Here is a 25,365-nt window from a genome sequence, read left to right as displayed (position 1 = left end):
GCCACCTGGATATGATGAAACAACTTTGAAGAGGAAAACAACTCAAAGCATTTCTTTTCTATTTGCGAGAAATTCAAAGAGGATAACTCATGGAGAAAGAGAAATACTCCACAGATTCAACTAGCACACCGGTATGGCGCAAAACTATTCTTAAAGTTCTTGTTAAAGTTAAGTTCAAGTGATGTTCATGGCGCAAAATCATTTTGGTTACTATTCACATTCTTTTTTAGTTTCTCGGACTCGATTTGAGTTCATCTAAAATATGCAAGAACCTGATATGCAATTTTGAGTTCATCTAAAATATGCAAGATTTTGGCAACAAGATATCTTGCTCTAGTAAAGAAAGCACCAGCCTTCGGTGGTGCACATTCCTGAATCGCATAAGTGTTCATAATAGCAACCGGTGCTCTATGCAACTCTGCAGAAATGAAAGATCCCTCTGTTCCATTTGAATGTATTCCGGTCTTGTCATTTTTCGATATGGAAGAATCTGAGTACGGACATGAATGTTGAAGTCATTTTTCGGTTGTTCCATTTATTTTTAAGTTGGGGCTGATTGTACTCCGATCTGGTAATCGTTCGAATTCATTAGCAACCTTCATATGCTAATGAGTGTTTGGTCTATTACCCCTCCGCACCTTACAGTACCATTTCATTTCGAGTTAACAATACTCACCGATTTCATTTCGTGAGTATCTTGTACAAAACCGCATTACGCTTCGGATAAACGGTACCAATATGCACGAGTTTCGGTGATTCGACTCACCTTGAGCTCCTGGAGGAGGACGTCGGGCGAAGGGGTTGGTTACGTAGGATACCGTGCGAAGGTCGAGGAGAATGCCGGGATGGGGGAATCGTCGTGCTTGAGGGCGAGTGCGAGGTCGAGGGTGTGCACAAGTTTCGGTTAAACGGTACCAAGATGCACAAAGTTGAGCTCACCTTGAGCTCCTAGAGGAGGACGTCGGGCGAGAAGAGGTTGGTTACGTAGGACACCGCCGCACAAGGTCGATGACCAAGAAGTGATGCTTGGCGTTGCGGTTTCGCCGGCAAGAGGAGCAGGTCGAGAGTACACGGCCCCCTGCAAAGAACCCAGCGAGGAGGACACGTGCTATGCTCGACGAGGAAGAGGGCTCAATGTCGGGGCCGGGCGCGGTGGCGACGGCGAGGCCGGGAATCTAGCCGGACGGTGACGCCGCCGGCCTAGCGCAGCCTTCCTCGGAGTCGCGCGGCGAGGCCTCTGGCGCGGCGGCGAGGCAGGGCCCAAACGGAGCTGCGGAGGCGGAAGGCGATGGAGCTGCGGAGGCGGACGAGAACGAATACGAGAGCAGCACCGGCGCCGTAGGAGAGTGCGCGTCTAGCCGGATGGCCGGCCGCCAGGTCGACCCGCCCTGTCGAGTCTGGCCGAGCTCGTGCGCATCCGCGATGGAAGAGCGTACGTCCTCGAGATCGTGTGTGTCCTGGAAGAGGGAGTGCGGGAACTCGCGCGCTTCCAGGAAGATGGAGTGCGGCCGGCGTCCGCGCTCGGCCGGCGTCCGCGCGCGACGGAACGTGCCGTCGACGAAGACGACGATCGACGGAGAAGATTGCAAATTTGAAAATCAATTTCAAGCCCAGATTTGACACAATAAAAATTTAGTAGGGGGTTTTCTGTAAAAGTGCAAATGAACGCGGGTGGGGGAGGCACTACGACAAGTTTTTTGTGACGGAGGGAGTAATATGGATGAATATGAGTGGTAATAGCAATCTGAATAAAATATGGCAGCAAGCAAACATGTAGCAGAACAGTAAACAAACGGAGATTCGATATTCGGAAACAAGGCCTAGGGATCCTACTTTCACTAGTGGACACTCTCAACAATGATCACATAATAAAACTACTCTACACTCTCTTGTTGGATAACAAACACCATTCATTGTGTAGGGCTATAAGAGCTCCCTCAAGCCGGAGTTAACAAGCTCCACAACATCCGGAGTTCATATTTAAGTAACCTTAGAGTGCATAATAGACCAACGCAATTTAGACCGAGTACTAACATAGCATGCACACCGTCACCGTCAGGCTATGAAAGGGGGAATAGATCACATCAATACTATCATAGTAATAGTTAACTTCATAATCTACAAGAGATCACAATCATAGCTTATACCAAGTACTACATGATGCACACGCTGTCAACATTACATCATGGAGGAGGAATAGACTACTTTAATAACATCACTAGAGTAGCACATAGATGATATTCAACTAGATCACAAAGAGAGAGATGAACCACATAGCTACGGTAGAGCCCTCAGCCTCGGGGGAGAACTACTCCCTCCTCATCATGGGAGACAGCAGCGGCGATGAAGATGGCGGTGGTGTCGATGGAGATGCCTTCCGGGGGCACTTCCCCGTCCCGGCGGCGTGCCGGAACAGAGACTTCTGTCCCCCGAATCTTGGCTTCGCGATGGCTGCGGCTGCGTAACTTTTCTCGTATCGTGGCTTATTTGTATCGAAGTTTTAGGTCACCAAGGCTTAAATAGGCGAAGAGGCGGAGTCGGAAGGGTCCTGGGGGGCCCACACAGTAGGGGGGCGCGCCCCCCCTCTGGCCGCGCCACCATGTCGTGTGGGGCCTCCCTGGCTCCCCTCTAGCCCCTTTTCGGTGCTCTGGAAGCTTCCGGGAAAAATAAGATACTAGGCGTTGATTTCGTCCAATTCCAAGAATATTTCCTTTGTAGGATTTCTGAAACCAAAAACAGCAGAAAACAGGAACTGGCACTTCGGCATCTTGTTAATAGGTTAGTTCTGGAAAATGCATCAAAACGATATAAAGTGTGAACAAAACATGTAGGTATTGTCATAAAACTAGCATGGAACATAAGAAATTATAGATACGTTGGAGACGTATCAAGCATCCCCAAGCTTAGTTCCTACTCGCCCTCGAGTAGGTAAACGATAACAAGGATAATTTCTGTAGTGACATGCTACTTACATAATCTTGATCATACTATTGTAAAGCATATGAGATGAATGAAGTGACTCAAGGCAACGGTCTATAGTTGCTAACAAATAGATAACATATAGCAAAACTTTTCATGAATAGTACTTTCAAGACAAGCATCAAAAAGTCTTGCATAGGAGTTAACTCATAAAGCAATAAATTCAAAGTAAAGGCATTGAAGCAACACAAAGGAAGATTTAAGTTTCAGCAATTGCTTTCAACTTTCAACATGCATATCTCATGGATAATTGTCAACACAAAGTAATATGATGAGTGCAAATAAGCAAGTATGTAAGAATCAATGCACAGTTAACACAAGTGTTTGCTTCTAAGATGGAAGGAAGTAGGTAAACAGACTCAACATAAAAGTAAAAGAATGGCCCTTCGCAGAGGGAAGCAGGGATAAAATCATGTGCTAGAGCTTTTCAAGTTTTGAAATCATAAAGAGAGCATAAAAGTAAAGTTTTGAGAGGTGTTTGTTGTTTTCAATGAATGGTAGTGGGCACTCTAACTCCCTTGCCAAGCAGACTTTCAAAGAGCGCCTCCCACGAAGGACGTTATCTCTACCACCAAGGTAGATCATCCCTCTTCTCTTTTGTTTACACATGTACTTTAGTGTAGTTTATTTTTATTTTTGGGTGACACTCCTCCCAACCTTTTGCTTTCTCAAGCCATGGCTAACTGAATCCTCGGGTGCCTTCCAACATTCACATACCATGAAGGAGTGTCTTTTTGCAAAATTAAGTTGCTTACTGATGAATCAGAGCAAAACATGTGAAGAGAATTATTAATGAAAGTTAATTAATTGGGGGCTGGGAACCCCGCTGCCAGCTCTTTTTGCAAAATTATTGGATAAGCGGATGAAGCCACTAGTCCTTTGGTGAAAGCTGCCCAACAAGAATGAAAGATAAAACACCACATACTTCCTCATGAGCTATAAAACATTGACACAAATAAGGAGTGATAAAGTTTTGAATTGTTTAAAGGTAGCACACGAAGTATTTACTTGGAATGGCAGAAAATACCATGTAGTAGGTAGGTATGGTGGACATGAATGGCATAGTTTTTGGCTCAAGGATTTGGATGCACGAGAAGTATTCCCTCTCAATACAAGGCTTAGGCTAGCAAGGTTGTTTGAAGCAAACAGAAGTATGAACCGCTACAGCAAAACTTACATAAGAACATATTGCAAGCATTATAAGACTCTACACTGTCTTCCTTGTTGTTCAAACCCTCACCAGAAAATATCTAGACTTTAGAGAGATCAATCATGCAAACCAAATGTCAACAAGCTCTACAATATTTCTTCATTAATAGGTGCAAAGTACATGATGCAAGAGCTTAGACATGATCTATTTTAGCACAACAATTGCCAAGTATCAAATTATTCAAGACATTATACCAATTACCACATGAAGCATTTTCTGTTTCCAACCAAATAGCAATGAACGGAGCAGTTTTCAACCTTCGCCATGAACATTAAAAGTAAAGCTAAGAACACCAGTGTTCATATGCAACAGCGGAGCGTGTCTCTCTCCCACACAAGCATGAATTTATTCAGAGAATGAAAATAACAAAACGAAAATAAAAGCAAAATAAAAGCACACAGACGCTCCAAGTAAAGCACATAAGATGTGACGGAATAAAAATATAGTTTCACTAGAGGTGACCTGATAAGTTGTCGATGAAGAAGGGGATGCCTTGGGCATCCCCAAGCTTAGATGCTTGAGTCTTCTTGAAATATGCAGGGATGAACCATGGGGGCATCCCCAAGCTTAGACTTTTCACTCTCCTTGATCATATTGTATCATCCTCCTCTCTTGATCCTTGAAAAGTTCCTCCACACCAAACTCAAAACAAACTCATTAGAGGGTTAGTGCATAATCAAAAATTCACATATTCATAGGTGACATAATCATTCTTAACACTTCTGGACATTGCACAAAGCTACTGAAAGTTAATGGAACAAAAAAATCCATCCAACATGGCAAAACAGGCAATGCGAAATAAAAGACAGAATCTTTCAAAACAGAACAGTATGTAAAGACGAATTTTTTAGCGGCACTTAACTTGCTCAGATGAAAACGCTCAAATTGAATGAAAGTTGCGTACATATCTGAGGATCATTCAAGTAAATTGGCAGATTTTTCTGAGTTACCTACAGAAGGGGCTACTCAAATTCGTGACAACAAGAAATCTGTTTCTGCGCAGTAATCCAAATCTAGTATCAACCTTACTATCAAAGACTTTACTTGGCACAACAATGCAATAAAATAAAGATAAGGAGAGGTTGCTACAGTAGTAACAACTTCCAAGACACAACAAAACAGTAGTAAAATAAAAAACATGGGTTATCTCCCAAGAAGTGCTTTCTTTATAGCCATTAAGATGAGCTCAGCAATTTTAATGACGTTCTCGCAAGAAATAAGAGTTGAAACAAAAGAGAGCATCAAAAAGTAAGTTCAAAACACATTTAAGTCTAACCCACTTCCTATGCATAGGAATCTTGTAAATAAACAAATTCATGAAGAACAAAGTGGCAAGCATAGGAAGATAAAACACAAGTAACTTCAAAATTTTCAGCATGTAGAGAGGTGTTTTAGTAACATGAAAATTTCTACAACCATATTTTCCTCTCTCATATTAATTTCCAGTAGCATCATGAACAAACTCAACACTATAACTATCACATAAAGCATTCTTATCATGAGTCTCATGCATAAAATAATTACTACTCCCAACATAAGCATAGTCATTCTTATTAATTGTAGTGGGAGAAAATTCAACAAAGTAGCTATCATTATTATTCTCATCATCAAATATAGGAGGCATAGTATAATCGTAATAAACTTTATCCTCCATAGTAGGTGGCACCAAAATACCACTATCATTATAATCATCATAAATGGGAGGCAAAGTATCATCAAAGAAAATTTTCTCCTCCATGCTTGGGGGACTAAAAATATCATGCTCATCAAAACTAGCTTCCCCAAGCTTAAATTCTTCCATAGCATTAGCAATAATATTGTTCAAAGAGTTCATGCTAATAACATTGCTACTATCATGCAAATAAGGTTCCATAGGTTTTTTAATTTTCGCATCAGACAATCCATGTCTTAACTCAGGAAATAGATTAAAAAGCTCACTGTTATTTTCCATTATGCCTCACTAGTGAAAAACAAAAACAAGAAACAAAAAGATGCAATTGCAGGATCTAAAGGAAATAGCTTCGAGCACTCACACACCGGCAACAGTGCTAGGAAATAGCTTAGTAGTCGGAGGATGTGAATACCTTTTACCTTACCTCCCCGGCAACGGCGCCAGAAAATAGCTTGATGTCTACGCACGCTTCTATTCCTGTAGACAGTGTTGGGCCTCCAAGAGCAGAGGTTTGTAGAACAGCAGCAAGTTTCCCTTAAGTGAATCACCCAAGGTTTATCGAACTCAGGAAGGTAGAGGTCAAAGATATCCCTCTCAAGCAACCCTGCAATCACGATACAAGAAGTCTCTTGTGTCCCCAATACACCGAATACACTTGTCAGATGTATAGGCGCACTAGTAGTTGGAGATGAATAGAATTTTGCATAAGAGGAAGAATTTTCAAAACAGATGACCAAAAAGCAGATTTTGGTGAAAGTTTTATTTTTCCTCCAAAAGGAAGTGTGTGGAAAATATTTAGCTTTCAACACAGCAACAAGAAGAGAATCCTTAAGAACAAATATTATGTTTTACTCCTTATTTTTAGGACTACTTTGTGGGGAGTAGTATTCCAGTTAACATGTTGAGGCCAATGCTTTTTATATCTTTTGAAACCAAGACAAAGATATTTTCATTGATATAGAAGAAATTTTAGAGTGTTACAAACCGGACATGATCAAGGCACAAGCCAAGATCGAAAACCTCGAGTCTACGCTCATGGAATTACAATAATCAACGCTTTGGCTCTGGCCAAGGACCACATAGCCACATTATCTTTGATTCTATTCATAACCATATCGACTGAGAAGTGGTTCCGGAAGACACGCGCGTTTCTTTCTTTCTAAATTTCCCAAGAAACAAACATAGCAAGCGAGGACATCACTCTTTTGGATTGACCTTTCTTTTGCACGAAAGATCTCCACCAATCTTCAACCATTTCCGCTTCATGCCACACCTCCTGATTGACATAAATGACACCAAACCACTCCTTATTGCTGGACTGAAATCTTTTTGTGAAGCGGCAAGTGAAGAGGAGGCGCGTGAAGGATTCTTGAGTTTGGTTGCAAAGCTTACAATTTCCACAATTTTGCCATCCACGACGCTCAAGCCTATCTGTCGTCCACACTCTATTTTGGAGCACAAGCCAAGTAATGATCTTGCATTTGGGAGTGGCCCATGGTTTCCACATCGTGGCAAGCATGATGGAGTTGGTGAGTCCCTCAAATTGCATCTTGTACTCCAAGGACGAGGAGTCTGAGTTGTGATCGAGTCGTAATCTTCCAATTGATCGTGTCATAAGACTCATCATGGAGGTGGATGGTTGAGAGTCTCTCCCAAAGGTTGGCAAATTGGGTGATGTGCTACAAGGATAGGGCCATCTTGCATGTTGATTTGGGAGACCCAAAAATTGTTTTCCAAAACTTTGCGAACATTGCAATTCTTTCTTTTGGAGATCTTGTAAATGAGTGGGGGAGGGCAATGTCCCTAGGTCAGCCTCCATCAAGCCAAGAAGATTCCCAAAAGAGGGCCTTCTTTCCATCGCCAACAGTAACCTTAATTTGGGGCCATCGAAAAAAATCTCTCTATAATTAACATTGCAAGGGGTTAAGAGGCCTATCCAAGGCTTAGAATTATCAATCCACTCCATCCATATCCACCTCAAGCGAAGCGCCGTGGTCAATTATTGAGGTTTAACCTGAGGTTGGGTGGTTAGGTGGGTGGTTGTACCCCCAGCCCACCAGAGTTCAAACCCCAGGTTTGACATCTGTGTGTCTCATAAAGGCGGAATATTCATTCAGTGGGAGGCGACGTTCCCGTCGACAGCGAGGCGCCTGTGGTGACTTCGTCAATTTCAAGATCCAATCCGCCGGCTCAGTCTTTCGGAGGTGCTCATAGGGGTAGGGTGTGCGTGTGTGCGTTCATAGGGGTGAGTGTAAGCGCGTATATGTGAGCGTCTGCGTTTGTACTGTGTTTCTCAAAAAAAAAAAAAAAAAAAGTCCACCCTTGTTCTTAGGCTTGCAAACAAGGTCCCAATTCACCTTGAATTCCCTCCTCTAACCTTGGCACTCGCCGCCCAAAGGTTCTAAATACTATCAATATTGCGGAGAACGTCCAAAGGAATTTCTAGAACGGTGATGAAGTAGATGACCACGCTAGTAAGAACTACGTTGACAAGCACGGTGCGCCCAGCCATGGAAGCATGCTTTCCGAACCATGGGACAAGCTTTCCGGCAACTTTGTCTTCAAGGTATTGGGGTTGGACTCTTTTCAATCTCGTGAGAGAGAGGCAAGCCAAGGTAACACATTGGGAAGGTGGTAAGTCTCGCGCGGAAAGGTTGTAGGAAATCTTCAAAATCAATATCATCACATTTGATGGGAGCAACTTGACTCTTAGCGCAGTTGGTGAAAAGACAGGTACCTCCCCAAACTGATCCAAGATGGAGGCCAAGCAAGTGATATCATCTTTGAACGGGGCCATAAAAATGGCCGCATCGTCGGCGTAGAGAGATATGCGAATAGTAGGGGTTCTTCCTCTCAATTGATGGAGGTGGCCTTGTTGGGTAGCTTTGTGAAGGATGAAGTGGAGAGGGTCAATGGCGAGCATGAAGAGGAGTGGGGAGAGGGGGTCTCCTTGACGCAATTACCTCCCATGCTTAATAGGGTCACCGGCAAGGCCATTGAGGAGCATCCGTGAGAAGGCCGAGGATAGTAGGGCGGACACCCAATCTATAAAGATGGGAGTGAAACCGAGGTGCTCCAACATATCCAAGAGTAGTCCCATCACACAGAGTCAAAGGCCTTTTTTATGTCAAGCTTGAAGAGGAGTGTGGGAGCCTTCGATTTGTGGAACCGTCTCGCCAAATTCCTCACATACAAGATATTATCGTGGATACTTCTCTTTTTGATGAAGGCGCTTTACGCATTGGAGACAAACTCATACATGAGAATCTTGCTCGCTGCCGATGAAAAAATGAGTTTGTAAGGATTTGCTCGAATTGTTTAAGAATACTTGCTTACTTGGAGTGGTCCAACATATTCGTCGGTTTGGTTTGAATCGCGTATCGATTTTAGCATGGATATCGTCTAGCAAGTTGTTGTGAAGGCCTTTTTTGTTTGCGCCACCTCTTTAGAGAATCTCCTAGGTTAGTATTACAGGCATGGAAAGAATAATGGGAAGAGCTAATTTAAAAATTCTAAGTTGTCTCCTGAAAATCCTTTTCCATCAACCTTGCAATACCTACTTGCAGATATAAAAAAGGAAGCTACTAATACCAACACAGATAAAAATTACTACTTCTTGTTGGCAGACCAATGCAGTTTTAAGTGCAATATAAGAAATCAATAAAGTAGTAAGTACATATGGTTTTCTTACAGATAGATGGATGAGAGGGAAAAGCAGAAGGACAAGGCAGACTTAAAGATCAAATCATTTTAAAAAGAAAAGTACATCACTTGTTTCGTTACCCCTGCAACTCTGATGTGCTTTAAGGACCAATAAATTTCTTATGCCAGTGATGCCGCTCATATACACCTAAGACCTAACTAAACCAAAGGACTCCTGTACATGCATCGTGTGATGGTTTCAATCTTATTCTTGCTTGGGGACCAAAATCCTCCATGCGCTCGCAGTACAAAAAATGCACATCTAACATCAAATGAGGAGGAGGCATTGTTCAACAGCAGAGCGTCACCTGTTAATCCTGGAGCAGACCATGTGAAGGCTAGACCGACAGTCTCGTCAGTGTATACCGTATGCGGCAGCTCTAGCCCCGGCTCCATGGAGGATGCTGGAACTCTGAGGAGGATCTCGGCGATACGCGGAGGGACGGCCGGGGAGACAGTCCCGGGAAGTGCACCTGAAAAGGACGATCGAGCGGTATCCTCAAGTACAGAAATCAGAGCTAGGTTTCAGCCAACCAAGGAGTTCACTCAACCATGAATTGCAGCAAATCTAGAAATCAGAGCCAGTCAAACACCCGAGTCGGCAGAGGAAAGGGGAAATATTGCTAACCGCAGGAGTCAAATCGGGGGCGTGGATTAAGTGTTGAGAGTGACACACTGACACCAGAGACCTTCTACTCTGCTTCGGCAGCACAAGCAAGAATGCCATCCATCCATCGCCATCCTAGACCAAGAAGTTATGCAGAAGTCTGCGGGATGAGAACAGATATGGAGGGGCAAAATCACGATGTGGGAGGAGGGCATCTATCGAGGGTTATTATTGGAGCTAGCGATTGCTCGACGGGGCCAAGGAACAACTTGAGTGGGATCAAAATTTTGCTCAGGAAGGTGGAAATTACTCATTTTTCATCGCAGAGAAATATCAACAAGAACAAACTCTCATGCAAGACTAATTTGCAAGAATGAACCCTGCAACATCTACAGAACTCTAAGAGTAAGATCAAACTGGAATTCACACGGGCCAAAAGTTATTGGTTCTGAGATTATAACATATGTTTTCTAGGTTGGCGTAATATAATAACACCTGAGATTTAAAGAGCAAGCAACAGGTACCACATAAACTCGCACAAATTTGCTCTTGCTCAAGATTTAGAGGTCAAATTTCAACATCATGCAACAAAACATATCAGATCCATACTGAATGCTATAGCAACAATAGCTTCGACGGTACAATCATCAAAGTAAAAGTCTTCAAATTCAAACTTCACGGGATTCCTGATGGCAAAATCAGACCTAGTTGGCGGCAGCTGTCTTCCTGGGGGCAGCTTCGGTACCTGAATTGAGATTAAGCAAAACAACCATCAGAACAGGACTGATTTAACAGAATATTTTTGACTGCTCTACCATCTGGGAATCATGATTTAACAGATTCAATTTGTGACATTTCATGTGAGTGTCAGGTACCTTCTCTGAAGTTGCTCTTGAACCTGCGAGGCACGTGGCGCATGTACCTCATCCTTCCAGTTCCCGTGGTCTTGCGCCTGATAGCCTTCACACTCCAGTTGTCTGAAATAATTGATCACTTCGTTAACACAAGCTTATTTGAAATCATAGAAGATATAGCAAATGCAGAAACTAAACGTCTGATAAAGTTGAGCCATGGTCTAGTAATCCCACACAGCAGAGTAAGGTGGTATCCAAACAGATAACATATATATAATTGAACACACAAACAAACACTATTAAATCAACTTCTTTTTTCATTCTTGGAGTGCATGAGTTCCATTTAATGGTGGCAAGATGAACAGTCAAGATTGTGATCAAGAAGTGACCATACAAAGTTAGAACCACACATCATGTCGGATAAAAGAGAAATCATCAGATAAAGAACTACGAATCAAGGAAGTGTAACTTCTGTCATATTGTTGCAGTTTATCCATCATCACTTGAAACAAAAGGTATTAGGAAATGCAGAACATACATATCAATATTAAAAAGGAACAAATCTTTAGAGCTACTTGGAAAGTTAATGAAGACAAGTGAAACAAAATTGCACTCTAACAGTTAAAGGTAAATTAAACATAAAGAACAGAGAATCATCAGACTTAAACTACGAATCACGGGAGTTTAACTCCTGTCATATTGTTGCAGTTTATCCATCATCACATGAAACATAAACAGAATCAGGCAATACAAAAGACACATAGGGGCCACAACTGAAATAGTAAAAATTAGAGTATATCTTATGTAATCTATAAATCTCAACTCGACCTGTCCTCAACACACATCCATACAAAACAAAAGCCATGAAAATAGAATACCAAACCCTTGGGTTAAGACATTTCACTAAAAATGGAATATTAAATCAAAAATGTTAAGACTTCCTTCAGTAGATGAACATGAAATACGGAACCACAAAGTTTGTGAGGTATCATCAGAGACTTAAATACTAAGAATCAGAGGAGCATAGCTCTATCATATTGTTGCAGTTTATTCCTCATCACAAGATCCTCACAGATTTAATCAAGCATGAATAACAGAAGATGTATTCCATCAACATATGGGGATATAAAAATAAAGAACAAGATTAAAAAGGTTTGTACAGATTTAAGCTAAGCTAATGTTCTGATAAATCACAAGGAGGAAGTTCTTACGAAACAAATGCACTCTAATTTTCAGTAAAGTAAGCAAATCATGCAGACCATCATCTAAGAAATTTAATTAACAGACCAAATTGTGCAGGCATGGTTATCAGACTAGCGCCCAACGAAAACAGGCATGAAGCAGAAGATTGAACCAAAGACAATATTGCTCAGAATATGAAATATCTTCTCATCAATGCCGTGGCATCTCTAAAGTCTGACATGCGTTGTAGATTTCATGATTCATCATAGCATTTTAAGAATTGTGGGAACAAAACTGACTATCATGACTAAAACTTAATCAAGAAGGCCCCACAACAAATGAATTAACAGGTTCGACATCTCAAACATATAATGAACAATACAATGACGGAGGCAGGTGCTATAGCTCAACCAATTCATCCACCCTATCATCCACATGTTGCTTGCAGCTCTAACAGGGGCCATAACGACATCCTTAAACTAATTCTTTCTCGCATCGAGTTACAGGGCGGGCCTCCTAAAGATCCAAACCTAACGCATCACGGGCAAGTTACAGAAGCTAAGTCACGAATAAGAGAGACGCCTTTCTCGCATCGAGCTACAGACCAGGAACCCGAGGACAATAGCTACGGGGTTCCGAAGATTCAAAAGCCGACGTCTCATAGCAATTGCAGAACATAGGCAAACACGGCCTCGCACATGCACAATCAACCAACACATTTATCTAGAACAACTAGGTCACTCAAAGGAGGAAGAGCCAAGGTAATCCAGGTTCTTACACTTGCGGATGCGAGCGGCGGGGTAGCCGCAGGAGGAGCAGGTGCTCTTCTGCAGGTGGAAGCTGCGACGGCCGCAGCGGATGCAGAGCGTGTGCGTCTTGTTCCGGCGCTTGCCGAAGCTGCCCGTACCCTTGGTCTGCAGCACGAAACAGCAGGGGTCAGGATCACGGATCTATACGGGGATTCCGACGGGAGGCGGCGCGATTAGCTCACCATTTTGCCTTGTCTTGTCGCCGCCGCTGCGCCGCCGCCGAGGAAGTGGAGATGGAGAAGGGACCGAAACCTAGCGGTGCGAGGAGGAGGCTTTATAGTGGTGGAGCGGGACTGCCCAAGGTTAGGCGGGTACGGCCCGCTGGACTGACCGCTAAACGTTGGCCCACTGCGTAATCTAATGGGCCTACACGCTTACAGCCCACAAGGTGCAGTTCGTGAAGCTACAACAGGCCCAAGCATGTGGCAAAACCCTATTCATCGCTATGATTGCCCATGATTCTTTTTTTGCGAATCAAAGAGCTTTACTCTTTGATCGTAGGTCGATTCACCTCAATTGTGGTTCTTCAAAATCTGTAACACTTTTGCGGCTCGCTAGTGCTATAGGTTTTGATCTTTGCTTATTCATTTGCGCTTATCGTGTACGACTCTTTTTGTGATGATTTTAGCCATGCTATGGTCTACCTTGAGGACTCGCAGATCCCCTCACAAATGACATCTTCATAACCCATTGCTGATTCACATGTAGCAGTCGACAAGGGACCAGTGGCTTCCCTTGTGGCCCAGATCACGATAGAAGGTCACAAATGCTACACAGAAGGGTACCATGGCCATGGTAGGTGAGAGGTAAAAATCCATGGTTGTAGTCATCATCGTCGGCGTCATGGTGGTATTTTCACACGCAGTCATGGTAGGCCTTGTGCCCCACTTCCTGGACGGTGAGAAGGTGATGGTAGGTGAGAGGTGGTAATCCATGGTGGTAGGTACCCTCGTCGGTGGTGGCATTGTGGTATTTCTGCTCGCCGTCGTGGTTGTGTCTGGCTTCATGGCGGCACGCCGTGTACGTTTAGCCAACGTCATCGCCAACCTTGTTGTGCCACGCCGAAAGCTTCAACGTGTCTTATTCAGCCTTGTCTTGTACATAGGCAGAGTAACCGCCTTAGCTATGGTCGTGTTTCTGCGCGCCGACGTGGTGTCCAGCTTCTTGAACGACAATTTAAGGCTCATTATCACAGGTGAGAGGTGAGAATTATGGTCACCATATGCACAATTGGTGAGCCTAAATCTAGGCTCTTATGTAACCAAAAACTGGGTCTTGGCGTATCTGCCGGGCCAAAAAACATCACGAGCTACCAAACAGAGTGACAAAAGTGGCCCGTGGCTCGTTTCAAATGGGCAACGAAACAACATGTTGTTCCTGGGAAACCCAAAATAAGGGTAGGATACCAAACGCGCCCCGGGCTTATGAAGACCTTGCCCTGGCCAGCAGCGTGCATGGAGACCGCATCGACCACCTTTCTCACCGTGCGAGACGTGCCACCACCGACGAAGACGACACACCTCGGTGAGGGCTCAACGCCATCCACATGGGCCTGCCAGGCGTTCAAGAAAACACACATTTTCCTCCTCATCTACGCTTTTGCATGGGGGCTGCACCGCGCGGGCTTCGACCTCGGGTTCGCGTTCCCCACCACATACGCCCTCGAGGTGTTGTGCTTCTTCCTCTAGAAGCTCGAGATCATGCGGTGAGACAATGACGACATCGATCAGGCTCGCAGCGTGGGCAATGTCGCTTGCATGGGAAAGCAACGCTGCGCTGCAAGTTGCGAGCGTGGCGTCAATCCACTGTGGGTGCTCACCGGCATTGCCATGGGCCTTGCGTTCTACTTCTTGTTTGCCGCTCGCTGCAGCGATCCTAGTGCAAACGATGACGGGCATTGGCCGAAGAAGGATCTCCACGAGCTATCCCCGGAGTAGAGGGTTTGACTTATATGCCGATGGAATGGCATATGGAGCCATTATTCCGTTCCCTTATTTTGTAATATTGTTTTGAATTTTAATTGTTCTTGCTACATTTGCAAGTGTCTTTTCACACGCTTGAAACATGGGGACACAACAACAGAGGCATAACCATTCAAGATGTAAAACACAATGAAAAGAAGAAAACAATGTGGCCAACTAAACAATTTCTCCTTGGATATTCAGGCATTTCATCGGAATGTGGATTCTTGTTGGAATTGTGTTCATGGATATTATCCAAAATAATACCTGTAGTGTTTTTGACACCTCTTTGTGGAACTGTTGACCATAAAATTGTTACTTCGCCCCTATTGCTGATTTGGAATGATAACCGATGATATTTGAATTTGAGAAATTTCAATATACTTAAGATGTACGCAATTAAGTTCAGTGTTGAAATACACTACTATGCCGGAAAGAGCACCGGTGTACAATACTAACCGGAAATAACTGAGTTTTTTGTTCAATTTCGGCTCCCATTAAACTTCAAATGCACAATTAAATTTTGCACATGACACGAACATCTGTTGTATTGGAAAAGGGAATAAACAAATATGTCTAGTTGCAAATATATTATATTGCAAAAGTTAATTTTATAGAAACTCTATTTGGACACAAGTTTAAACAATTTCAACACTTATCTGTAACTAAGAGCATAAGTAGATTTGACCATCTAATCTCAGTATGCACTAGTAGAAAAAGAGACTTCCATACGGTCCCTTTAGTCCCCAAAATATTCGAACCGCGGCTAAAGGGGTCTTTAGTCGCGGTTCGGAAGGCGACCCGCGATCGAAGATCTGGGCCCAGCGGGCTCGGTCGACAGCTGGTGGACGGGAGGGGCTTTAGTCGCGGTTGGCCAGGCGAACCGAGACTAAAGGCCCATCCCTACAAATGCACTTCAGCGCACTTCACTTAGTCATTTGGCACTTCTATTCACAAGGGGGTGGTGGGTTTGCTTTTGGATCCTCTTATGCACACAAAGTGTTCGATGAAATGCCCGAGAGCATGAAACAAAAATGATATGAAGTGTCCGAGCCACATTTGACTTTCTCATTTATTTTTCCTTCTCGATCGCGGTTAGCAACTTGAACCTTTCATGTGTCATTGATAAAATATGCATGTGTGTATTTCATTGTTTAATTTCTATTATTTCTAGCTAGTTAGTTTAACAAATGCATGATGGTTAATTATATACTTTATATAATAATAATGCAGATGAATCGGCAATGGATGTACGGTAACCGACTCTCCGGCGAGTTTGTTACGGGTTTGAAAGATTTCTTCGTAGTGGCTAATGCGAACAAGCAGGGGGGTTTCGTTATCTGTTCATGTGTTGGTTGTAAGAATCAGAAGGGTTACTCTTCCTCAAGAGACGTTCACGTGCACCTGCTTCGGCACGGTTTCATGCCAAGCTATAATTGTTGGACCAAGCATCGAGAAAGAGGGGTTAGAATGGAAGAAGATGAAGAAGGGGATGATATCATCGATGACAACTATCCTGATCATTTCGGTGATACTTTCATGGAGGATGCTGAAGGTGGGGAAGGTGAAGAAGAGGCACGTGATGAGCCCGCTGATGATCTTGGCCGAACCATTGCTGATGCACGGAGACGCTGCGAAACTAAAAAGGAGAGGGAGAATTTGGATCGCATGTTAGAGGATCACAAAATGTCGCTGTACCCAGGATGCGATAATGGTCTGAAAAAGCTGGGCTGCACACTGGATTTGCTGAAAAGGAAGGCACAGAAAGGTGTAGCTGACTCAGGATTTGAAAATTTGCTGAAAATGTTGAAGAATATGTTCCCAAAGAATAACGAGTTGCCCGCCAGTACGTACGAAGCAAAGAAGGTTGTCTGCCCTCTAGGTTTAGAAGTTCTGAAGATACATGCATGCATTAACGACTGCATCATCTACCGCGGTGAATACGAGAATTTGAATGAATGTCCGGTATGCACTGCATTGCGTTATAAGATCAAAGGCGATGACCCTGGTGACGATGTTGAGGGCGAGAAACCCAGGAAGAGGGTTCCCACCAAGGTGATGTGGTATGCTCCTATAATACCACGGTTGGAACGTCTGTTCAGGAACAAACAGCATGCCAAGTTGTTGCGATGGCACAAAGAGGACCGGCCGTAAGTCGGACAGGGAGTTGAGACACCCCGCTGATGGAACGCAATGGAGAAAGATCGACAGAGAGTTCAAAGATTTTGCAGCTGACGCAAGGAACATAAGATTTGGTCTAAGTATAGATGGCATGAATCCTTTTGGCGAGCAGAGCTCCAGCCATAGCACCTGGCCCGTGACTCTATGCATCTACAACCTTCCTTCTTGGTTGTGCATGAAGCGGAAGTTCATTATGATGTCAATGCTCATCCAAGGTCCGAAGCAACCCGGCAACGACATTGATGTGTACCTAAGGCCATTAGTTGATGAACTTTTACAGTTGTGGAGCAGACCTGGTGTACGTGTGTGGGATGAGCACAAAGAAGAGGATTTGACCTACGAGCGTTGCTTTTCGTAACCATCAACGATTGGCCTGCTCTTAGTAACCTTTCGGGACAGACAAATAAGGGATACAATGCATGTACGCACTGCTTACATGAGACTGAAAGTATATATTCGGGTAATTGTAAGAAGAACGTGTACCTGAGGCATCGTCGATTTCTTCCCTGAAATCATAACGTAAGAAAGAAAGACAAGCATTTTAACGGCAAGGCAGATCACCGGCCGAAGCCTGCGGAACGTACTGGTGCTGAGGTATTTGACATGGTCAAGGATTTGAAAGTCATCTTTGGAAAGGGTCCTGGCGGACAATCGGTTCTGCAGGGAGTTGACGGGCACGCACCCATGTGGAAGAGGAAATCTATATTTTGGGAGCTAGAATATTGAAAAGTCTTAGATGTCCGCTCTGCAATCGACGTGATGCATGTTACGAAGAATATTTGCGTGAACCTACTAAGCTTCTTGGGCGTGTATGGGAAGACAAATGATACAAAGGAAGCACGGCAGGACCAGCAACGTTTGAAAGACCCAGATGACCGGCATCCGGAATGGTTTCAAGGTCGTGCCAGCTACGCTCTTACCAAAGAAGAGAAGGTCATCTTTTTTGAATGCATGAGCAGTATGAAGGTCCCGTCTGGCTTCTCGTCGAATATAAAGGGAATAATAAATATGGCGTACAAAAAGTTCCAAAACCTGAAGTCTCACGACTACCACGTGATTACGACGCAATTGCTTTCGATTGCTTTGAGGGGGCTCCTACCGGAAAATATTCGAGTAGCCATTGTGAAGCTATGTGCATTCCTCAATGCAATCTCTAAGAAGGTAATCAATCCAGAAGATCTACCACGGTTACAGAACGATGTGGTCCAATGTCTTGTCAGTTTCGAGTTGGTGTTCCCACCATCCTTCTTCAATATTATGACGCACCTCCTGGTTCACCTAGTCGAAGAGATTTCCATTCTCGGTCCTGTATTTATACACAATATGTTCCCCTTTGAGAGGTTCATGGGAGTATTAAAAAAATATGTTCGTAACCGTGCTAGGCCAGAAGGAAGCATCGCCAAGGGCTACGGAAATGAGGAGGTAATTGAGTTTTGTGTTGACTATGTTCCTGACCTTGAGCCGATTGGTATTCCTCAAAAAGCATTATACAAAGTTTATCAACCAATGCAGAGTCGTTGTTAGAGACAACGTCCCGATCACCATCCAGGAATGGAATGAGCCAAAGAAGGCACGTGCTGGTTTCAGTTCTGTCCACAAGAGAACGAAAAAAGATTGCTGGAGAAAGCTTATGGAGCATTTCATTGTACCTCGGGAATTCAACAAACACGATGAAGAGGGGAACGAGATTCCGGGTGGACGTGAGAGGAGGAGGCTAGTCAAAGAGTTCGCTCTTCAGAAGATGGCTGAAGCATTCCGGAACTTCAAGAAAAATTTATCCCGTGACTATGTCTCCCAGAACAAGACTCCGGATTTCAATGGACAATATGAGAAGCTGAAAAATGATTGGCCCGAATTTGTGAGGCAAAATCAATCGGAGCATTTCAAGGCCATATCGGAAAAAAAAGGAAAATGCGGCTAAGAAAGTGTACAATCATATTGTGGGGCCAGGAGGATACCGCCTTTCGGAGCCTAAGTGGGAGAAGATAGAGAACGACCTAAGGGAGCGAGGAATCCCTCTACGTACAGAGGGATGGGACCCACGGGCCAAAAGCTGGTGGTACGTGCATGGGGGATCGCTAGACCCGGAGACAGGGATGTGTGTTCACCGGAAGAAAGCATTTAAACCCACCCAAGCCCTTATTTACGCACTGACCCAAGCTCAAGAGGGGAAGATCAAGTTCAACAGAGAGAACGACGCGCTGACATTTGCCCTCGAGAATCGTGAACACCCAGGACATGTACGAGGCAAAGGCGCCATTCCGTGGAAAGTAGGGTTTTCCCAGGACAATGACCCGTACAGTTACAGAAGCCATAAGAGAAAGACGGATCGGGATGCAGATCTTGTGGGGCAGTTGGCATCGGAACTCTATGAGGTGAAGCAGATTGTGAATGAACTAGTAAAAGAAAGATCATCGGCAGGGCCGCATGAAGATCATGCAGTGGATGTCGGAAGCCAGCAGCGGAGAAGCAGCATGGCTTCCACGGAGGCCCCGGCTGGTGCTAATGCACCCTTGCTGGCCCCGGCTGGTGCTAATGCACCGACGATCGATATTACTGCACCGGAGCCTCGCTACCCCGTGGACGATGTAAAGGAGATGAAAGAATGTGAGTTGCATTATGCAATGGGGAATATTTCCATGAAGGTAGCGATTGGATCCGCTTTACCTTGTACACCTGGAGCGCTCCACCACAACAACCCCATTGCAGATGGCTATGCTCGTGTCACGGTGGAACACCATAGTCCAAGGGTGTGAGGACCTGGAGATTGACTATGCTACACCCAGTGGGGAGAAAAGACTTCGAGATGTCAAGCGCCAGTTCGTTCTATGAAAAAAGAAGTACATCAAGTTTCCAGGCGAGGCGCCAAGGCCAACAAGTCCACAACCCTCCGGTGGTGGTGGTGGTTCACCTACACCTCCTTCACGTCAGCCGCCGCCGCCCCCCAATCCACCTCCGGTGGGTAAGCAGCCGCCGTCCCCTAGTCCGCCTCCGGAGAAGAAGTAGAAGAAGGCCGACAACAAGGCAACCCCTCCTGGACTATTAACCCGAAGCCTTATGTACCTAAGACCACAAAGGTACCAATGCCATCACTGAAGCCTCTCCTCCCGAGACCTTGGGAACTTACTGACGAGGAAACCAACGTGGCCGCGGCTTCTTACCATGAGAAGTGGAAGGCGAATATCAAGGCGAAAAAGTGCCTGAGCCCAAGCCGGTATTTACTGAGCATCAAAAGAAGTGGGCTAAGGATTTTTTGACGACACCGTCCCAAGTCGAGCGGAATCTGCCAGACGACTATGAACGTGAATTTCGTAGGCAAGAAGCAATATTGGAAAAAGCGGAGGCGGAGAAGAAAGCCTTGGCGGAGAAGGAGAAGAAAGCCTTGGAGGAGAAGAAAGAAGAAATTAAAAAATGCGGGAAACAAGTTACCCAGCTCGGGGAACAAAATAAACAATCGATCCACCGCTCATAGTGAAAGTCGGATGCTATGACGTTGTCCTTTAGAGCCGATATGGATAAGGACTTTGAACTAATGGACCCCGCTATCATAGCAGCTGCTGCAGCACAGGGAATGACTGTAACGGGTGCCATAGAAAGAGCGATCGAGTTCGATATGACTCTTTGTGCATTGTTAGTCCTTGAGGATGCGCCACTAAGTGAGGTAGCATTTACATATGTGCCGAATGGGCCTCTCGTCGAGCCCGCGCAGGAAGCGAGTCTACCAACACAAATGTGAAATCTGCTACGTTGGTACAAGGATTTCATAAAAAATAAGATCGGCAAACAATATATTTATGCGGAACTTAGAGAGGAGCATCTGTACAAGTTCATATAAGTGAATTGTTCCAGCTGTTCAATCTGCGCGAGCTCGATAAATCTATCCTGAGTTGCTATGTTCTGTAAGTGATTTATTTCTACCTCATCTCGTTCATTGCCTGCACTATATATATTGTCCTAACTATATTGTTGTGTACACTATTATGTAGAATGAAGCTTGGGGAATGCAAAAAGGAACATCCATAATGTTGGGTTCATTGATCCACATATCGTTAATGGATATGTGTTAGAAAAATACCCCCAAGACGTGGAGAGAGACTTGTACAAGTTTCTTAAAGAGCAGCAACTCAAAAGTTAAATTTTATTTCCTTACCATTTTGGGTGAGTGTTTCTGTCTTGTGCACATTCTCTTTTGTTTACTCCATGCATGGTATGTCTAATCGATGAGTTATGCATGACTGTGCATGTAACGTGTCCGCAGGTTCCACTGGATTCTGTTAATAATTTAATTTCACTCCTCGAGAGTTCTCATCATGGACTCTCTGAATATGGATTCAAAGCTTTGGGTCGGCATGTGTCAACACCCGGATTTTTAAGTCCAGATGCCTATTATGTCATTCATCGCAATCCCAGGATAATGTTGTTGCGAGGCATAATAGTCGAATATCACAGTCATTATTTATTACAAGCCATAATGTCTTACAATCTTGAATCACATGATTCATCTTACATAAATAGTTGATCTTTCAATCAACATACATACACAAGTTCATACATAGCGGAAGCGTAATAGTAAATGGACTCTCTAGTCCACAGACCAACATTTGACGTCAGAAACCCCTAGTTGTCGTAGGCGTCCTGCTGGTCATCCTCGTGATAGTTCTGTTCATCATCGTACTCTGGCCATTTGAATAGCCAGGGACAAAGCCGTAAGTACTTTAAGTACTTGCAAACTAATACTAATGTAAAATGCCAACTAAAAGTACTAAGCTCTAGTTTAACTTGCATAAGCCAAATTTTAGTTCACAAGCTTGGATCATGTGCTAACTAACTTAAGTGGGAACATTAGTGTCATTCCCACAACATTGGTATAATTCCAAACAAGTCACCAAGTCACCATTCACATTTACTAAAGTTTTCAAAAATCTGACACTGGAAACTGTATGGCCCTTCCAACCGTCCGTAACCGTGGACACGGCTATTCGAATAGATTTACACTCTGCAGAGGTTGCACACTTGTGCCACAACATTTGATTTCATCCGTCGGAATAACTCCGAGTCACCGTAACACAGTACGCGGATCATCAACCATAACCTTTCACTTACACATCCTAGTATGAGCACCTCTCCCCATGAGCTTGGCCTCCCAGTGAAAACCAACTGTTAACCTGGGAACTGCACAGGGATTGGCCGTACACTTTCACCTCAATTCACATTATTTCTCAGCAACGGAGGCAGCCTCGGTATAACCCCTATGACGTGTGTTTAGAGGGAACTCATACTAAAATCTATAAACTTCCAGTTAAGCCCTACCCATAATCAGGTATTGTGGGGGTACTCAAAAATTGGAAAGGTATCGCATTCAAACCAATATCAGGTTTTCATCAAAAATCACTATCTTCTCTTGTTCACATTCAACCTCAAATCATGCAATGGAATGTTTCATCATTCCAAGGTTTCAAATTCAACCATTCATATGTTCCCATCTAGAGTAGTCAAGTTTTAGTATTTTAGCACTAGCACTAATCATGAGGGGTGCTACATTGCTTTGCTATCTATAAGACTAACTTTGCTACTCTAGTAGTTTGATTCACCTATACCATTTGAAATCAATCTTTGAAAACACAACAAGTAAGACTTGTATGGTATAAATGTAGGATAGGATTGTATGAAGAAAGATAAGAATCATGGTGCCTTGCCCAAGGAGGGCTTTGCACTTTGCAAGAGTATTAGCTTGCCTTGGTAGTTCTCTAGGTTTTTGATGACCCACAAGTATAGGGGGTGTATCGTAGTATTTTCGATAAGTAAGAATGTTGATCCCAACGAGGAGCAGAAGGTGTTGACAAGCAGTTTCGATGAAGGATTCACTGTAAATGCTCACAGACAAGTATTCAGGGGGTTTTGATGTAACAGTTGAATAAAGTACGAGTAAGTAAAGTGCGAGAGTAACAATTGCAGCGAGTGGCCCAATCCTTTTTAGCACAAAGGACAAGCCGGTTTGTTTACTTATAATGACCAAACGTTCTCGAGGACACACGGGATTTTAGTCTAGTGCTTTCGCTACATACGGCTAAATAATCTTCATTGTTATGATAAGTGTTGTGTGGGTGAACCTATGCTAATGTGCCGCCATTCCTAGGACTAATACATACTTGTGATTATACCCCTTGCAAGCATCCGCAACTACAAGAAAGTAATTAAGATAAATCTAACCACAGCCTTAAACTCTGAGATCCTGCGATCCCTCCTGCATCGATGTACCAACGGGGGTTTAGGTTTCTGTCACTCCGGCAACCCCGCAATTGGCAAACGAGTACAAGATGCATTCCCCTAGGCCCATAAATGGTGAAGTGTCATGTAGTCGACGTTCACATGACACCACTAGAAGAATAACACCACAACTTAAATATCATACCATTGAATATTACTCAACCATAATTCACTACTAACATTTAGACTTCACCCATGTCCTCAAGAACTAAACGAACTACTCACGAGACATCATATGGAACATGATCAGAGGTGATATGATGATGAATAACAATCTGAACATAAACTTGGTTCAATGGTTTCACTCAATAGCATCAACAACAAGTAGAGATCGATACCGGGAGAGTTTCCCCTATCAAACAATCAAGATCAAACCCAAATTGCTACGGCGGTGACGGTGTCCAGCGGTGAAGACGGCGGTGATGATGGTGGAGATGATGATGATGGTGATGGAGATGATGTCCAGCTCGATGACGGTGACGATGGCGTCGATTTCCCCCTCCGGGAGGGAATTTCCCCGGCGGATTCCTGCCCGCCGGAGAGCTCTTTTCTCTCTGGTGTTCTCCGCCCCGCAGAGGCGGCTGTAACTCTTCGCGAGGTACCCTCTGTGGCTTAGGTTTCCGGGACGAAGGGTTTCGCGAAGAAAAGGAGGCAAAAGGGGTTGTGGGGCCCCCACACCACATGGTGGCGCGGCCAGGCCATGGGCCGCGCCGCCCTATGGTGTGGGCCCACCCTGGGTCCAGTTGGCTCCTCCTTCTGGCTTCCTTCGTCATCTTGAAAAATAGGATTTTTGGTATAATTTCCTTCCACAGTTGATCTTCCGAAATATTGCGTTACGACGGTGCTTTTTCCGGCGAGAATCCACGGCTCCTGCTTGATCCTCCAATAATGATGAAACATGCAAAATAGATGAAATAACATAAGTATTGTATCCAAATATGAAATATATCAATGAATAACAGCAAATTATGATATAAAATAGTGATGCAAATTGGAAGTATCAACTCCCCCCAAGCTTAGACTTCGCTTGTCCCCAAGCGAAACTGAGCTCGGTAAACAGGACCACATGTTTATGGAGTGAAGAGTCGATAAATAAAATACGGACAAGAAGTATCATATTCATTCACACAAGACATTATAGTAAACAACTTCCTCATATAACTCAACTTGAAACAAGTATAAGGTAATCACAAATAAAGGTGCATAAGAAATCATAGTTGGTGATGGCAAACTTCGTTCTTGGTCAGAGAACAATTAACAGATTATATTTATCTCATTGAGCAGCGCTCTCATGTTAAAGTTTATATGGCACAACTTGCATACTCAATCATAATGGTCTCCTCATAATCATTGATAACTTGCAAAGTTATATTCATTCAGATAAAACTTGTACTAAACAAAGAAGAATAAAAGACATGATGAAGCAAATCACAATATAATGGTTTGATCACAACTACTCAAATGCTTGCTTGAGATGGAGGGAAATAGGTTTACTGACTCAACATAAAGTAAAAGACAGGCCCTTCGCAGAGGGAAGCAGGGATTAAATCATGTGCTAGAGCTTTTTCATTTTTGCAATCATATAAAGAGAATAAAAGTAACATTTTGAGAGGTGTTTGTTGTTGTCAACGACTGGTAGCGGGTACTCTAACCCCCTTGCCAGACAACCTTTAAAGAGCGGCTCCCATATTATTTTCATTTTATGTGGCACTCCTTCCAACCTTTCTTTCACAAACCATGGCTAACCGAATCCTCGGGTGCCTGCCAACAATCTCATACCATGAAGGAGTGCCTTTTTATTTTAGTTTTATTATGATGATGACACTCCCCCCAACCTTTGCTTACACAAGCCATGGCTAACCGAATCCTTCGGGTGCCGTCCATCAATCACATACCATGGAGGAGTGTCTATTTAGTTTAATTAATTTGGGACTGGGAATC

General features: G+C 43.9%; 1 protein-coding gene and 4 non-coding genes across 5 annotated transcripts; all 5 read right to left on the bottom strand.

Annotated features, from left to right (window-relative positions):
* Nucleotides 1-10,698: 10,698 nt before the first annotated feature.
* On the bottom strand, nucleotides 10,699-13,308 carry LOC127341586 (large ribosomal subunit protein eL37y). The gene is made up of 4 exons (XM_071827986.1): nucleotides 13,198-13,308; nucleotides 12,985-13,120; nucleotides 11,046-11,147; nucleotides 10,699-10,915 (listed from the first exon to the last, which is right to left on the bottom strand). Exons 1-4 carry the CDS (start codon nucleotides 13,198-13,200, stop codon nucleotides 10,875-10,877), a joined length of 282 nt encoding a protein of 93 aa, XP_071684087.1. The 5' UTR covers nucleotides 13,201-13,308; the 3' UTR covers nucleotides 10,699-10,874.
* Nucleotides 11,455-11,534, bottom strand: LOC127346270 (small nucleolar RNA Z199). The gene has a single exon (XR_007879438.1). It is a non-coding gene; the product is annotated as a small nucleolar RNA Z199 (small nucleolar RNA).
* LOC127346271 (small nucleolar RNA Z199) lies at nucleotides 11,676-11,754 on the bottom strand. Its single transcript, XR_007879439.1, has one exon. It is a non-coding gene; the product is annotated as a small nucleolar RNA Z199 (small nucleolar RNA).
* On the bottom strand, nucleotides 12,009-12,092 carry LOC127346268 (small nucleolar RNA Z199). The gene has a single exon (XR_007879437.1). It is a non-coding gene; the product is annotated as a small nucleolar RNA Z199 (small nucleolar RNA).
* LOC127346276 (small nucleolar RNA R64/Z200 family) lies at nucleotides 12,387-12,481 on the bottom strand. Its single transcript, XR_007879444.1, has one exon. It is a non-coding gene; the product is annotated as a small nucleolar RNA R64/Z200 family (small nucleolar RNA).
* Nucleotides 13,309-25,365: the final 12,057 nt, after the last annotated feature.

This window comes from Lolium perenne, chromosome 3 (genome assembly GCF_019359855.2).
Source record: "Lolium perenne isolate Kyuss_39 chromosome 3, Kyuss_2.0, whole genome shotgun sequence".
NCBI classification, from domain to species: Eukaryota; Viridiplantae; Streptophyta; class Magnoliopsida; order Poales; family Poaceae; genus Lolium; species Lolium perenne.
The sequence above is the reverse complement of the archived record's forward strand: the minus strand, read 5'-3'. Positions and strand labels throughout refer to the sequence as shown.